At 32.8% G+C, this 16,440-nt stretch overlaps 1 protein-coding gene across 1 annotated transcript in view; it reads right to left on the bottom strand.

Annotated features, from left to right (window-relative positions):
- Positions 1–16,440, bottom strand: part of LOC119830039 (filamin-A) — a 62,008-nt gene that overhangs the window by 27,333 nt on the left and 18,235 nt on the right. Inside the window, exons 11-20 of the mRNA XM_038352869.1 lie at positions 15,914–16,095; positions 14,634–14,876; positions 14,309–14,435; positions 13,715–14,123; positions 13,171–13,343; positions 12,775–12,874; positions 12,314–12,476; positions 11,538–11,707; positions 10,190–10,281; positions 9,515–9,691 (exon numbers count right to left, since the gene is read on the bottom strand). Coding sequence (XP_038208797.1) covers positions 9,515–9,691; positions 10,190–10,281; positions 11,538–11,707; positions 12,314–12,476; positions 12,775–12,874; positions 13,171–13,343; positions 13,715–14,123; positions 14,309–14,435; positions 14,634–14,876; positions 15,914–16,095 — 1,836 coding nt within the window. The remainder of the gene's footprint in view (positions 1–9,514; positions 9,692–10,189; positions 10,282–11,537; positions 11,708–12,313; positions 12,477–12,774; positions 12,875–13,170; positions 13,344–13,714; positions 14,124–14,308; positions 14,436–14,633; positions 14,877–15,913; positions 16,096–16,440) is intronic.

Here is a 16,440-nt window from a genome sequence, read left to right as displayed (position 1 = left end):
AAAGTAATAAATGTTATTTGCAGTTAACAATTTTCTTTTTTCTTTATTACAATATTTATGGCAAGACTAGGTATTCACGTTTTAAATCAAGATACATTTTTCTATGTTTTGTATGAAATAAAAAGGGAGATGGCTATTTTTTTTAGTTGGATTTGGTTTGTGTCTTTTGGTGCAAACAATTTTGTGTGAAACCCTACGTCCATTTGTTGATGGATTAATGGTCAGAAGCAAAACCTAAGAGGCTTATCAAATACAAACGACTGCAAATTGCGCTGTGAACCTCGTTCTATCTTCAACAATGTTTTACATTCGGAATTAGTCAAATCTAGAGGAGTTAAATAATTTACATATGTACTTCGTTAGTTCAGCGAGCAATCGTGTGGTAATGTGCAATGTGCATAACTATAAAAGATATATTTTATATAATGACATGGTAAGTGCGCAATTTGAACATTCTCACGTTAGTGTGTCCACTCCTACATAAGTACATAGCCTACATACAAAAGCTCTTACGTATGAAGATAAACAGGAAAACCCGACATAGGTTTAGAAATCAAACGCGTGTTTAATATTAAGCTACGTATACATTTGACCATTTACATAAATAGAGTGAATAATTCAGCATCCCGTGAACAGCCATTAATGGTAAGACTGCGTGAATGATAGAACATTTATTGCCGTTTGTGAGAAACATTGGCAAATGTTATTTCATAATAGATGACTAATGATCTCTTTCCGATATTATAGCGGAGATTATTTGCGTAATCGAAGTAGCTAACTGACTGGATCCGTAATTAAGAATTAAAGTCTTTTCTAATTTCTGTAATTTTTTAAATCTTTGAATGATTAAATAACAACTTCGGTCACTATCAAAGCAAATAGGCAATCTTATACAAAAAAAATAAAGGATTACGGCAAACACACCAAACTTTTTAAATGCCTCTGGGTAATTAGAGGTAGCAACAAATTCAACGCATATATTAAACATTCCTAATATTCAAAAATGAGTTTTCGGGCCGAATGACATTTGTTCATGCTTTATTTCAATGAATGATTTTTATTTTAATTTTTGTTAAAAAGTATACAGAAATAATCCGAACTGTTTGTAAGATCGCTGTTTCTGTAATTATATTCAAAAACAATTTTTATAACTGTCCAACCGTTTAAGTTTTCGCTGTGCAAACATAAAGAAAATCTTCGCATAAAAATTCGCTGCAAGCGGCAGTCATCTACCTCTGATAAATGTTTTTTCTTTTCAGTAAAACTCTATTTCCGCATCATCGGTTTTTCTACAAAAGGATTAAAAGATCGTTCTCGGTACACTTTTATTAATAACAATGTTTATGAGGATAGAAAAAAATGTCACCGCATATTATGACTTAAACAAATATAACTTCTAATGAAGAAGATTGCGACTATGTAAGTACCTAAGCTGAGCTCTCTCTTTAATATGAATCTAGCAGAAATATTAGATATCCTTTATCTTCTGGTATTGAATATTTATGAAACCAATTGCTGGGAAAATATAGTAATTAGCAAAATGCTTTGCAGAAATGAGAAACCGGATGGCTACTAAGGCTTCTCCGTTTGTATTACAACGTGATTACGACACACGATTATTTCATATTACGTTAGTGAGAAGCAATATATCACCTAATCGCTAGCTAATGTAAATATAATGAGCTGTTTCCTTCCAAAGTGAATATTATAAAATACGTTTTATAAGTCGACGCATGATCTGTAAACGTAAAGGTGTAAACGCATTTATGAGAGATGAATTTATGGAAGAGGATTTTATCTGTTTATATAATATGCAGCATTAATACGATTATTTACATGTTAAACATTAATTAAATTTATATTTAAAACCATCAGATAAAAAATCTATATTGTAAAAAAGTTATTGACTACGAAGAAAACAATTCAAAGGATATTTTTCATCGTGTAACAAAATTTTAATAGCTTTCATAAATTGAACGAGTCTGTAGTTGACGGAACAGAGTAATTGACTTTTATTATAATCTTACTCTATGTTTTCAAACGTAAAGTTAAAATTACTGTAGATATTATATAGGTATCCGAATACTTACTAACCTGGTTTTGATACATAACATATCACATTACCTTCATGTAAGTGAATCATAAGGTAGTATTCTCAGAATTAGGTAATTTATTTTTTTGATCACCCTATAAACAGATAATAAACGTGACTGCATTTTTAGAAACCTCTACAATTTTATTTAAAAATATATTATCCACACACACACACACACACGCACTCTGCGGCAGGAATTTTGTCATCTCGCAATGGGCACTACCACATCCACACAGAAGACCGGCATGAAATAGTAGCATACTACTGTGTTTTGTACGGTAATCGGGTGAGTCGGAGGCCCGTTTCTTTTTCCTCACCTCTCCCAGTCCACTCTTTTACGTCAATCCTTTCCTTATTCCTTAGCAAGCGCGCGCGCACGCAAATTCTCCCAGATTGATAGATAAGTATCGTATATGATTCTCATTTATTAATTGTTTTGGAAATGATTTGTTTTTGATAGCAATTATTATTATAAGGTATCATTATAATTACTATGAAAAAAAACAAAAGTTAAGGCGTCTGAAAATCAGCCTTTTGCTTCTTTATGTGATGTATGAAATATGTATCTAATATTAAAAATATTTGAAGGCGTCGAATACTTTTTTGTTTGTTTCTTTTATTAAAAGTAGTAGTTGTTCTTTAGCCTATTTGGGTAGGTTACAAAGTATAAACTGTTACCATGGTAAATCATTTTAACAGCTCGCATGCTCTAATAAAAATTTAATTCATTCATTTAAATGTAATATTCTTATTAATATACAATAACGTGTACCGAGTATATTTTATTGTTTATAGTTAATTATTTTTAAAGTTTCCATATTCTATGTTTTTTTTATATAAAATAACTTTAAATTAAAAAAAAAAAAAATCATCAATGTTTACGTATTTATCCTGAAACAAAAAGAAAATGTTAAATAAACAACAGTACCTATAACAGTGGTCTCAAGTGCATGACCACCAAGTGGCCTCGTTCAGTACGCCACGGTGCGCTCCTTATCAGTTGCGAACCGTGCAAGCAGATTAGCCGCGGAACCACAAAACGTCGCTAGTTTCACTATTGTTTCACTTCAGTCAACGGAAACGCTCGCGGGACACAATTCTGACAGATTGTTTGCATGTCGCATTCGTTTCACAATGGATACGGGGACGGAATGCGAAAAAGAAAAAAAATTAAAACGTCTACACTCTTTAATATAAGTGTGCCTATGCCTAATGAGAAATACTCCGCATGGGGTTTTGTAAATTGAACGTTTTAATTATTTGCAAGTACTTATGGAAAGAGAATCGACGCATGTGTATTTAATATGCATGTATATAAAATTAACCGAGTTAAAAATAGTCATCTGGCTATTTTGTAGTTTTTGGACAGTTATCATGTCAAGCCCCGTTGTCACCGGAACGTGACTGGACCGGGCGTCCTCCATTACCTTGGACAAGACTCGTTTTTAGGTATTTTAAGCGCCTAGAAGTTTCTTCGGATGCAATCTTTAAGCCTATTTAATACATTATTACCCATTATTCTTCAAACGATTACTCATTAGTTACTAAAAAATTTACAGAAAGAATATAATTTTCATTGAATAATTCATGAAGATGACTCTAGAATATAGGAGTCAAGGTCAAATTTACCTTCTAAAACAATCTGATATTAAAAAAACTTTTGTTTAATTCATTTTAAAGAATACATATTTAAGAGAAGTGAAAAATGTGAGTTCCAAAACTTGTTCAACTACGTTTTTTACATTAACTGACGCAATGCAGCTTACATGTTCCAGGCAGGCTTTTACTTTACACCTTTGTTTCCTAGTTGCGCAGAAACAGTAATAAAAGTGATGTCGGTATTTTACTTTAATTTGGTCTATTGATGCCCATTTTTTTATCATTTCACATGAAAAGAATACTGACTTGTTTGCAAATTTATTCGGATTATACATTCAAATGTTAATGTTATAGAATTTTAACAAATGTGGTATCAACACGCACTATAATTGTATTGTTGGGTTATTTGATAACTTTGCGGTTGCAATGTGATATCATACGTAATTCAAAACTCGCGAGATTCACATTTTTTTAACATTGTTTGACGCGCAGTTTATCATTAAAGACTTAACTAACGTCTTTGTTTAAAATAATTTATTATATAATTCAGGTATTTGTTAAGCATTACCATGTTGTAAAATAGTTGTTAATCCTACTAATATTATAAATGCGAAAGTTTGTAAGGATGTGTGTGTGTTCGTTGCTCTCTCACGCAAAAACTACTGAACCAATTGCAATGAAATTTGGTACGTAGACAGCTGGACAACTGGAATAACACATAGGCAATTTTTTATCCCGATATTCCTACGGGATACGGACTTACGCGGGTGAAACCGCGGGGCGCAGCTAATAATAGTATAATTCTAATAATTTAAATGTCTTAGCTACATATAAGCGTCGCATCTTTATGTCTCGTTAGTCTTTACTCGTGCTTAAACACCATCAACTTACGTAAAAAGAAAGTGCCAGTTTTCACATGGCGTGGTTAAATATTTCACTTTTTTACATTCCACGTCTTTACTTGTTATGCATACAAGACTATTTGCTACCCATTAATTGCTTTACTCTAATTAAAACAAGTCTAACTACCTAGTTCCGCCTGCGTCAAATATAATCAGTATGTCTGATATAATCAATTTGGAATTACTTTAAAATATTAATTATAATCTACGAAAAGCATCATTACGCTTGATAATCGGAATAAATTAGCCAATTACTAATTAGTTGTGTAAAAAGTCTATTTATAACTATTTAAATATTTATTAATTCAAATGAATTTCCAAAATAAATTTTCGTAGTAAATATGATAGCTTAACTATCTCCCATATAGTTAATAGTTAGTTAATTTGGAATATGACAATATGATTTTAAAGGAATTGTAATTGAGATATACCTATAATATAAATACTATGTGTACAATTAAACTTGTCGCTCAACAAGTATTCCCTTTATAGGATGTGAAATTTAGTGCATTAATTAACTATGAACATGGAACGTTCTCATGCGATGATTCTAAAAGGCAAAAAATGTGTTTCGAATAAAAATGGTATCTATTTGCTAGACCTACTCATAGACAATAATTTACAATTAACAATTGAAATGCATGGAAAAAGTATGTGACTACCTATTAACAAATACGTACAATGTACCTTATATATGACCACAAAACCAGTGATGAAAAGAAAATACGTATAATCGATTTCTTCGTTATATAATACTGCTCTAATTACATTTATTGCAAATCATAGGTGTATAATATATCAGTACAAGTCCGGCCGACACGTTATTAGTTACGATATGGCTTGGCACGATATTTTTCTCCAAGTCACGCAACATTAAGCCAAGGCTTTGAAAGGAATCACTCGAAATGTAAAAAGCATACATCCGTATGCATACAATCGGATATAGGCCATTAACCTACATAAATACAGGGGTGTTTTTTGTGTATTTCAATTGATAAAAGGGTGCGGTAAGCAATCCCTATAAAAGAGTTCAACGCTCGTGTCCTTTGTCTGTATGCGGTGATGCGAAACAGAAGACGTAGGATATCCTCTTCGCTCCGTAATTATAATGGCTTTGTTATCATATAATAACTGGCCTATCGTGGACAATTTATGAATACCTATACATTATAATCGACCATTGTATTTTAACTTTGATTGCACTTTGAGATATCTAATGTTTGCAATTTGATTTCGTAATAAAAATGAAATAGATTTTGTTTATAGCTACTTTATTGCACGTAGAATGAGATTCAACACTTTCTAGAAATTACGTAAATGTCAATCAATCATGTAATTGAAATTTCTCGGATTCGTATTAAATGTAACTTTTGCATAACTTAATGAGCTTCTACTATAATTTCCTTTGAATCACTTTCTATTTCTAATTTAATACTGTGAGTTTAATAAATATCGGGTATGCTGTGATACAGACTAAGTGATTTTTATAAATGGAACGACAGATATAAGTTTTTTTTTTTTAATTTTTATCTATTTATAAATACAATGTTTTCCAAATAGGACTATTTGTAAAAAAAAGTTTAACAACGGCAATGACGTGTCTCACCCACGTACATTATGGAAGAGTGTGGAGGTTTCCGAGTGTTCTGTAGGTATATGCAAATAGACTCACTTATCGAGGCCGGAGAGACCTTTGAGACACGGAAACACTCCCTCGGTGACAGCTATCTAGGGCACTGCACGAAAGAAATCACAACACTTGAGCGGAATCACTTCACACGTATAAGCCAGGTACACCCAATAACTCAACTGTTCTTGTACAAAAGATCAGAGAGGTACTGTTACGTTTTAGTATGTATTAACACATATGGTTAGATATGTACGACGAAAATGCATTTTGTTTGAGAGGCGTAGCCTCGTTCGAATGCGTCTGTGGGCCGAATGTGAATTGTGAAGTGCGGTGCGCAAGCGGCTCGCCCGCGCCCAGCCGCGTGACGTCACTCAGGTATTCAAAATGGCGGCGGGGAATTCGAGAGCCTACATTCAGTCGGTAATCGTAATTCTAGAACTAGAGTTAACGTTTACCCAATTTGTAAGTATTACTTCAAGGTGTATTGTAGGTGAGATCTTATTGTAGCTTGCTTGCTTTATCAGCGGACATTGAAGTAAGGATAAAATTTCTTGAAGTGTAAGTTAAATAATAGTCATGAGTATTTGATAGTAGGAATGAAAATTATTCATTAATGTTTACTATAGCCATAAGACTCAAATATTTAAATATTTTGCCTTCAGTTCTTTGATTTTATTCAGTACGGATAATGCATATGATCATAAATTTTAATTATCTACCTGCTTGTGATCACGTGACGTGTGGAATAATTGGCCATGACCGCGAAATAAGTAAAAGGTCGAGAAGTGCAGTCAATAGAAAAAGATAAATACATATTATTTATTATTTAACTGACGTACTTCTTTATTCCTATATTTTTTTTGTGTTTACACTCTTTATTGAGTAATGTACGTACGAACATATTATGCACATTCTGAAGATAATATTTTTAGTCTATTGAACATTATGAACTTCCCTCTTTAGGATAAGAAAAAAAAATCAAGAATTACATTGTAAATAAGCTTGTAGAGTGAACTTAGAAGAAATTAGCGTTTTAGTTTTTTTTTTTTTAATTTTTACGCATTTCTTACCACATTATATAACGCAGTATAACACGTCTAATCATAATTCTATAATGCATTATTTCTTCCTTTTATATACAGGATCAATTATGGTGTAACATACGGGTATGTACAGACACACACGCGATGTTATGCGTGTGGACGTTACATATATAACTCAGATTTCTTAGCTCAATTTTTATTTCCTTAATACAGCTGTGAATGATAAATAATTGAGATAATGTTATCAACGTCGTCAGCCAGTCTTAACACAGGGACACTCGTGAGGGTTTAGGTCAAAATCAACTAGTTTGGCCGTTGTACGGATCATGCATTATATATATAATATACAATTATGCATATAATATTACGTATTCCTTTTTCCATTTTTAGACAAAGGCAGGAAACAAGGCGCAGGTAAATAGGAAAATTTAATATAAATTGACTTAATTATATCTTGTCTGCTGCCTGCTTAAATTATTACGCGTTGGTTTGTCTTCGAATAGTAACTATACTCCTTTATGAAGTATATGTTATAATGGAGCATGTATAATTATTATAACGAAGAAAAACACGTATTTGTTTTTGAAGTTAGATTATTAAATATTTAGATTTACATTATTTATATAGTCATATGCTATTTTATGGATAGTCTAATAATATTAAGGAATTATACGTTTAAATTTCGTTTCATCTCATCTACAGAAACATTGAAAGTTTACACGTAATAATTTGTAGTTGATATTAAAAGCACATTTTCAGTTACCTACCTAGCGTAAGAGACTAATTTTATTAAGGCTGCCGCGACGTGAAAACCAGAGAGGACCGGTGACTACGGTGAAGTATTTTGAACGTAATTTATATGTGCGACATTTTAACTATCTTGTTATGTAATGGCCAGTTGAAGAGAAGATAAAAATACGTGATAATGAATATATTATTAACATTTGAATCATGTCATTAAATTATTAAGATACAATTAGATATATATTGGCAAAATGTGTGGAAAATATAATTGCAGTTGTTATTACATATTCAAACTAAAATAAACAGAAAGAGAATTCATTCGAATTATATGTCCTCACAATTTACATACACGATACATTTAATGACAACTATGATATGATTCTACCAAGTTAAATCCAACAGAAAAATAATACCAGGAAATTATATTTCATACTATTATCCCTAACTAATAATTATCTAGCCAATCCATCCTCTGCAAAAATAATATCGCAACAGATGCAAGATATATTATAGCAGAGCGAGGTTATTAAGGTATTCTTCAGCATAAAGATTGTGTTATGAGAATATTACAAGAAATATAATTCTTTTAGAAAACATAACATGTGTTACCTACCTGCGATTTTATTAAAAGCGATTAATCCAAAATCGTCTAGGATTGCCCTTTCGCCTTTTAGGGATATAGTCGTCCCTTATTATTTTTTCGTAGGTTTAAGGGCTCACTTGCCCTTAATAACTTTACCCGAAAATAAATTATACTTTGTCTCTCTTACAGTGGAGGTAAAAGTAGCAAAGAGGATCGAGGCAAAATCTAAAAGAGGGCAAACTTGCAACCACAGTAACGTTTATTTTTCAACCGACGAAAAACGGATAAGGTTCTCAAGTCAACGTGCATCTTTTTTTCTTTCAGACCACGTATAATTTTTTACTGAGGAGGCTGATTGAAATTATTTATTTCCTTATTTTTTTATTAAATAGGGTAGGCCTTGATATTGGCCAATGTATATTTGGAAAAAAGAAAACCACCCTGAGATTGGAAGACGTTTAATTTTTTTTTTAAGCGTTATAAGCATTATTCTAACAGTCCATCTGCAGTTTCGTCCATGTAGCAAAGAAAAAAGATAAGATCTCCGGGATAATTAAATAAAATAATAATTAGAATAAGAGAGAAGAGGCAGAATAGCTTTCACATTTACAAAAATATAAAGTAGGGATATAGGATGTCAGAGATATTAACGAAGTTGATTAACCTAAACAGATAAGCTCTATTTAGAAAGGATGTAATAAACTACTTTCTAATCAACATAAACACACGAAACGATATCGCTTATTTATAGATACATTTCAATATTTATAAAAAAAAAAATCGAAGACGCGTGGTGTTTTTCGCAAAGTGAATAGTCTAACAATTATTTCTCAAACGCAGTAAGTTTTTTCCGTACGTAAATAAAATACAAAGCCAAACAATTTAGCGGGAAGCTTGTCTATAATAAAGAAGCCTTACCTGGGACGTGTTCATTGTTAAAAGTGACCCGCACAGAATGCGGGCGCAACACCCTCGGGGTGAAGGCGGCAATGTATCTGTGTGCGCCCAACGATCTCACCGAGCTCGCCACCAGCGCACCGTTACCGCCGGACACCTCCAGTTCGAGTTGTCCTGGGCCTGCCGTACTGGCATCCACTAGTTAAATACATTCAAAATAGGTGATACATTGACTATTTAATATAGTAAAGACAAAAAATAATGGTAATGCGGTCTTTATTATTCTTTTATTTTTCCATAATAAGTGAATTATAATTAATACAAGGTTCTTATATGAAGCTGTCATTTTATAAATTTTCAGCAAGATATACAGCAATAAGTTAATTACAATGATGTTGTCACAGATAATATATCACTATGATGATAAGTTTTCGAAAACAAAAGGTAAAGCTTTACGCTAGATTCGTTTGATATTTATGAAGAATATAACGTGGAAACTAATAATTCAATTATCACTCAAATTAATATCTTATATTAAAATTGAAATTTAGTAATTATTTTATGAAATAAGCTCAAAATAAAATAAAATTTCCCTAACATAATTTAAGAGAAAATCATGCAATTTTCGGGAAGTTTCCCGTTAATTAAAAGAGCGAATTTATTCAACGAAAACAGATTGTTGGACCTTGTAATTACCTATAAACTCAACAGGTTGTCCTACAACTCCTTTGTAAGTTGGTTTTATTACTATTCCTTTGGCACCTCTATTGTTATCCCTTTGAATGGGTCTGCAACAAAATATTAAGTTCTCCTTAAATTGGTTAAATGGTGGTAACATAAGATATAGTTTTATGAGAAGCTGAAATTAGACATACATATATTAAAATTTACACATAAAACACCCGCAAAAGACAATGTGCATTCGATTAGAAAGACATTGCTAGAGACAGATTAAGCAACTTTAACCGTTAAGGATAACATAAAAAGATTAAACGAGTGCTGTGCTAATAAACAATTTTTATTTATTATCTGCAGTTACATTTGAAATCACCTGGAGGCTGCAAGTAGGCTGTTAATACAGAATCCAAAATTTATTGCGGAAGGACGCATTTCCGTTTTAAGGTCAGGTATAAGATATTTATAAGGTATTTTCTTTATAGACTACTTATTTCTTTCTGGGCGGCTATTTCAGTCGTACATCTATTTATTAAGGAGAAATGTAACGCATAACGTTGACCTATGGATTTGAAAGTTCTTAAAAAAATGCAAAACAATAAGAAGTCTTTATTATTAGGTATGCATTATTAGAACACTGTGTGATGGTAAGGATGGGCCAATAAACAAATGTGGCAAAATTTCTACATTATAATTAGCAAATTTATTATTAAGTAATCTTATATATAATAGAGCATAGATAAATTTAAGCGCCTTTAATGATATTTGAATTAAACTACGCAAAATATTAGGTGAGTTAAAAAATACATATAGGTAGGTTTTTTGGATCGCGAAACAAATTGCACGAGATTTTTTTATTGCTGACATAAAATCACATGTCCATATTTTTTATGCATTTGTGCATCTTTTAATAAGATACTAAGGTGTAACTATACACAAAATAATTTTAACGCAAAACTTGGAGGGCTATTTTTGTTTGTTAATAAATTTCACATAAAAACAGTTCAATCCTGTCAGAGTCAGCATAATATACATATCATAAAAACTATGTGTAATCACAGATAACATAAATGTTTATTTTATGCATAACATACCTACACAAGGCATTTTCTTGTGTTTGATTTTACGAGAAATTAAAAAGTTTTTAAAGGATTTTAAACGCGTTTATTCATTATAATATGTATAATTTATTATATGTATTACCCGACGTTTCGAACACTTTACAGCGAGCGTGGTCACGGGGAGACAGTCTCCCCGATGAATAAAACGCATTTAAAATCCGTTAAAAAGTTTTTAATTTCTAAATACCTACTCATACTAATTCCGATATATATAGCAAGACATTATCAAGTGTACAAATGGAAGTTACCTGAAACGGGCATGAGCAGCGTCCGTCTCAGTAGGGGCCCCCCCGGTCGGGTCGCGGGGGGGCCTATTGGATAAAAAAGACTGATGCTGTTGGCGCGTTTCCTCCACACTGCTATAAGAGGAGTCGCGGACGACGTACGAGCTCTCGCGTACTTCACGTTTGATCTCTTGCTATGATATTGAAAATACATTTTAGTAACTGCATATAAAATCAATTAGGTATTTCTTATTAAAAGCTATTGATATGTATTGTATAAATACAAGTTTTGTTCCGAAAAGAGTTTTGAAAATTCGATTAAGTTAGGTACATCAATATCTAAAAAAAAAAAAAACGATTTTTAACAAAAATGTGACACATTAAAATTTTTTGATAAGAATAAATTTAAATGAGACCACACGGAGTCACAAGCTTTCAAATAAAAAAAGAATCATCAAAATCGGTTTAGCCAGTCAAAAGCTCTGAGGTAACAAAGTAAAAAAAATCAGTCACATTGATGAAATGTTATGCATCTATTATCCGATTCATTGCATTTAGATAATAAATGTATATTACAATAGAATTAACAGTAATCTGTGTAACAAAATCATAGATCGAACATATTACATTATTCATAAATTTAGTAACCCGTATAATGTGCATATAATTTCACGTGCATCGAGCTACCTAATACCCTTTAAATTAAGCAAAATACATATATGGACAAACTAATTTCCACCTGAGCATACACGCCGGCCACAGTTGAGTACAATTTCATCAAACGCGTAGAATTTACTTACACGACTAGTGTAAGTGTCCGATTCGCGCTCGTCGGCCAACCGGTCGAGTTGGCGGTTAAACGAGTCGCGCGACAAATCGCTAAACTTGTTCAACTGCGTGTTGCGCTGTGTCTCCCGCTCGAGTGTGTTCTGTCCATACCGCTCTGTATTGCTTGACTCCAAGCTATTTGAACAACATTAATTTAGCATGAGTGATTGATTTCAAACATCAATTCATTAGAAATTTAGCGTGAACCACAGCGCGAACACTTCACGTAGGTAGTCCATATGCATTGAATAGATGTTACTATGAGAAATTAATGAGAGGAACTATAATTGTGTATTAATTGTAGGACTAATTACGGTATTACTGTACCGTATTGGTTGAAACATTTATAACTTTCTTTGCCGAATCGAAATTGTTCCTATTAAACAAAAAAAGATCTACTAATATTTTAAATACAAAATAAATATACTCTCACCTATTATTACTAAGCATCTGCCTTGTTTTCTCCACTGAATCCCAGGAATCTTTTCTTGTATTATACGCTTTCCCTCCCGGATCTCCACCTTCGCCTATCCCTTTTTAACAAAGTAAAGAATGTATAAAATGACACGTAATTACTTGCCTTTCATGGCATTTTCAATACGAATCAGGTCCAAATTTATCAAAGATTATAGCTACAAATATTTTGAATTTTATTTCTCCATGGTTCTTAACCAACCGACTTCAAAAAAGAAGGTTGTCAATTCGATTTTTAAGGCAGTTGAGTTTTTTTATTAAAAATGATTGTTTTGATTTTATAAACAAGCAAATATATCGTAAATAACCCTTTTGAGCATCATGAATATATATTAAAAAGTGTTACAATAGTTACCTGGACTCCCATATCTTCTAGCACGTTCATTTTCCAATGACGATAATGGACTGCTCTGATCAAGATTATCTTGAGATCCACTATATGAACTGTACATTTTGTAATTGGAACGTTTCTCTACTACCCGTTTCGTAGTTGTAACGGGACTGTAACGTTCCGTCGGACTATTAACGCTGGAACAAAAGGAATAGTAGATACATTTTGTTACTTAGCGCACTCGATATTTGTAAAAGCTTCCATTTTTCGTTACATTTTCCGTGTACATTATAAAAGATTATGAACATTAACATAAGTTAAAATTATTCAAGTTGCAGTACATATATATTCATTTGAATGTCATTGTATTTTACAAAGGCATTTAAAGTTGCAGACTGCGACCTAATCACAAATGTATTAGAACATTAACCTTAAAGTAGGTAGGTGCAATTAATTCTGTTTGTGGGGTTGTATTACAGGACCGACATCGATAGTTCATTCAATCACAAACACGAACCAATCATTCCAGAGCAACCTAGATATATTGTATTTTGGCTATCACACGTACCGGTTAATTGGACTAGCCGTCCTATTCAAAGGACTGTCTTTCCTAGTTAGCGGGCTTGTTCGACCGACTGGACTTGTCGCTCTGTATGGGCTGCTTGCTCTGTACGGGCTATTTGACCTGTTAATGTCCAATCTCGAGCCATTTCCCAAATATTTGGATGTTATAGGACTGGCTGTTCTATTTCGTGGACTTTCAGGCTCGTATTTATACGTTTCTTTTTTGTTAATCCTTGTAGTGTACGAATCGGTAACATCGAAAGACTTTTCTTTGATATCTGATCCAAGTTTATAATAATCGCTCGAATCTCGCCGCTCTTCCCGTCGATCTATTGAGCTCGTGTTATATTTCGTAGCATTAGTTTCATATAAATTGTACGGATTGTGAGGGCTTTCAGATCTTAAGCGGGTAACTGAAAAAACCATTGAGACGTTTCATCAGAAGTGTTTTCGTACTTACATTTTTACATAAAAATTACTATGCATATGTACATATGAAGTCATTTAAATATAACCGTTTGTTGATTGCTTTAAGAATGTCTAGTCATTCAAATTGCTGTAATTTTTACTAAAGGTTCTATTCTGTTTGTATGAATACCTGGACTTGATATTCTGGCATACGCTGGCGATGGACTCGCGCTGTCTCTTGGTTTTTTAGAGCGTGACCCTACTCTAAACACATGCGGCGATCCGTGAACATCATAACCGTTGAAATATATATACAACTGTAAATATAACATAAAATTAAATTTTTCTGAACACTAATATTGAAAAGTTTCAATTTAAGGGCTTTTATTCAACGTTAACTTCAGCTTTAAATATATTCACAGAAACACTATTACTGGAAATTCTAAAAATATATATGATCAAAATAAATCCTAAGTTTTAGAAACGTGTAACACACATATATAGGTTTCATTTACCCGATGCTTTCCCGGTGCCTTTGGCATGAATGTCGCTCGATATTTAGTTGGCGACAACTTCTCTAGAGCACACATTACGCTTCGTTTATCATGAACGATGTCTAGCTGCAAGTCACCCTTGACGCCGCACCCGCTAGTGTCCAACTCGAAAGAGTGCGGTTTGAGGGGCTCAGCCCCTTCCAGTGCGCCCGGGCTGAGGCGCACGCCCGCTGGTTCGAAAACTTCGCACGTGAAGGGACCTCCCTGTAATTTATATTACGTAATGAAGATGCATCACATATTCGATGTATAAATTGTTTATGGAGCTCCATTTGATTGCACGTTACTTGTTACTAAAACAGAAATTTGGGTAAACATTTAATCGCTGAAATGTTATGAAACTCATGCATACAATTTGATGCATGCATACAATGCTGTACATATTTCGCCAGATAGAAAAGAACATAGCTAGTTGCTTTAAAAAGAAAACATTTTGTAATTTGAAATTATTACACCATATAAGTCATCAATTTGCAGCTTTTTCCCTTCGACTACAGCAGTTGTATTTCAATTTGAGATTCTAAATCATTATTCTCTAATATATCATATAATATAAACTATCCTATTAGTTGGATCCATTTTTAGTTGGATCAAACTGGGCATGGTGTGCAAATTTGATTAAAATCGGTTGAGTAGGAGTCCATCGCGGACAAGCAATGTGACACGTAATTTATATAAATTAAGATGTACACATTTTTTTAAATATAAGGTAAATTATAGAAATAATCCAATATTGTACCTGAGCTAGCATTAGAGTTCTAGAAAACAGCGATTAGATTATTTTGTTTTCATTAAGAATGTGCAACTACTGCTTCATAATTTAATGCAAAACCTTTCTGCCTCTCATGTGCTTAAATATTATCAATGATAGAATACCAGTACTTTAACATTTATCTGAATAGCCAATATTTAAAAGATAAATTTTATGTTCAATTATTATGCAACGTTCACTTTAACATCAAATATATATTATCAGAAACACTGGTTAGACACATATTTGAGAAAAATAAATCAGATATTAGTTCATTTTTATCGTAGCCGTTCGATGATATTGGACCAACACTAAATGTTTACAAGACAACCAATTATAAAAATCGTTTAGAAACCCAATCTTCACAAAACCGTATGATCAACAAACGCCTACAAAAACTAAAATTAAAATACACTAACGACATTTTTATACATGGTATTCCAAAATCCTACGACCCCTCTGTGTGATAAATATTGTTTTAAGATAGTACCTGTATATGTTCTCCCTTGTATGTAATCGCGATAGTCCAAGTACCCGCTTCATCCGGTTGGAAAGTAGCGCTGGATGCGGTGGTGCCCGGCGCTGATGGTGGGGGGTGCCGTGCCTCTAACGGCACAGCTCTTCCACTCGGTGAGTGTGCTGTTACATCTATATCTTCACGGCGAGGTGCACCTTAACAATGATTATTAGATAAGCATTAAATTCTACATTTCTACTAGCCGTAGGAATATCGGGATAAAAAGTTGCTTATATGTTATTCCAGTTGTCCAGCTGTCTACGTACCAAATTTCATTGCAATTGGTTCAGTAGTATTTGCGTGAAAGAGCAACAAACACACACACATCCTTACAGACTTTCGCATTTATAATATTAGTAGGATTAAGTAGGAAGGATTTAAGTGTATTTGCATTTTTTATCCGTCTGTGTAAAAATACTAATTTTCAGGTTTAACTTGATGATGTTGTTAATATGCATAATCGTAGGTGTCATAAAGGCTTGTTTCAAAAGTTTTTTTAT

The sequence above is a fragment of the Zerene cesonia genome, chromosome 11 (genome assembly GCF_012273895.1).
Source record: "Zerene cesonia ecotype Mississippi chromosome 11, Zerene_cesonia_1.1, whole genome shotgun sequence".
In the NCBI taxonomy this organism is placed as follows: Eukaryota; Metazoa; Arthropoda; class Insecta; order Lepidoptera; family Pieridae; genus Zerene; species Zerene cesonia.
This window is presented reverse-complemented; position numbering and strand designations above follow the sequence as displayed.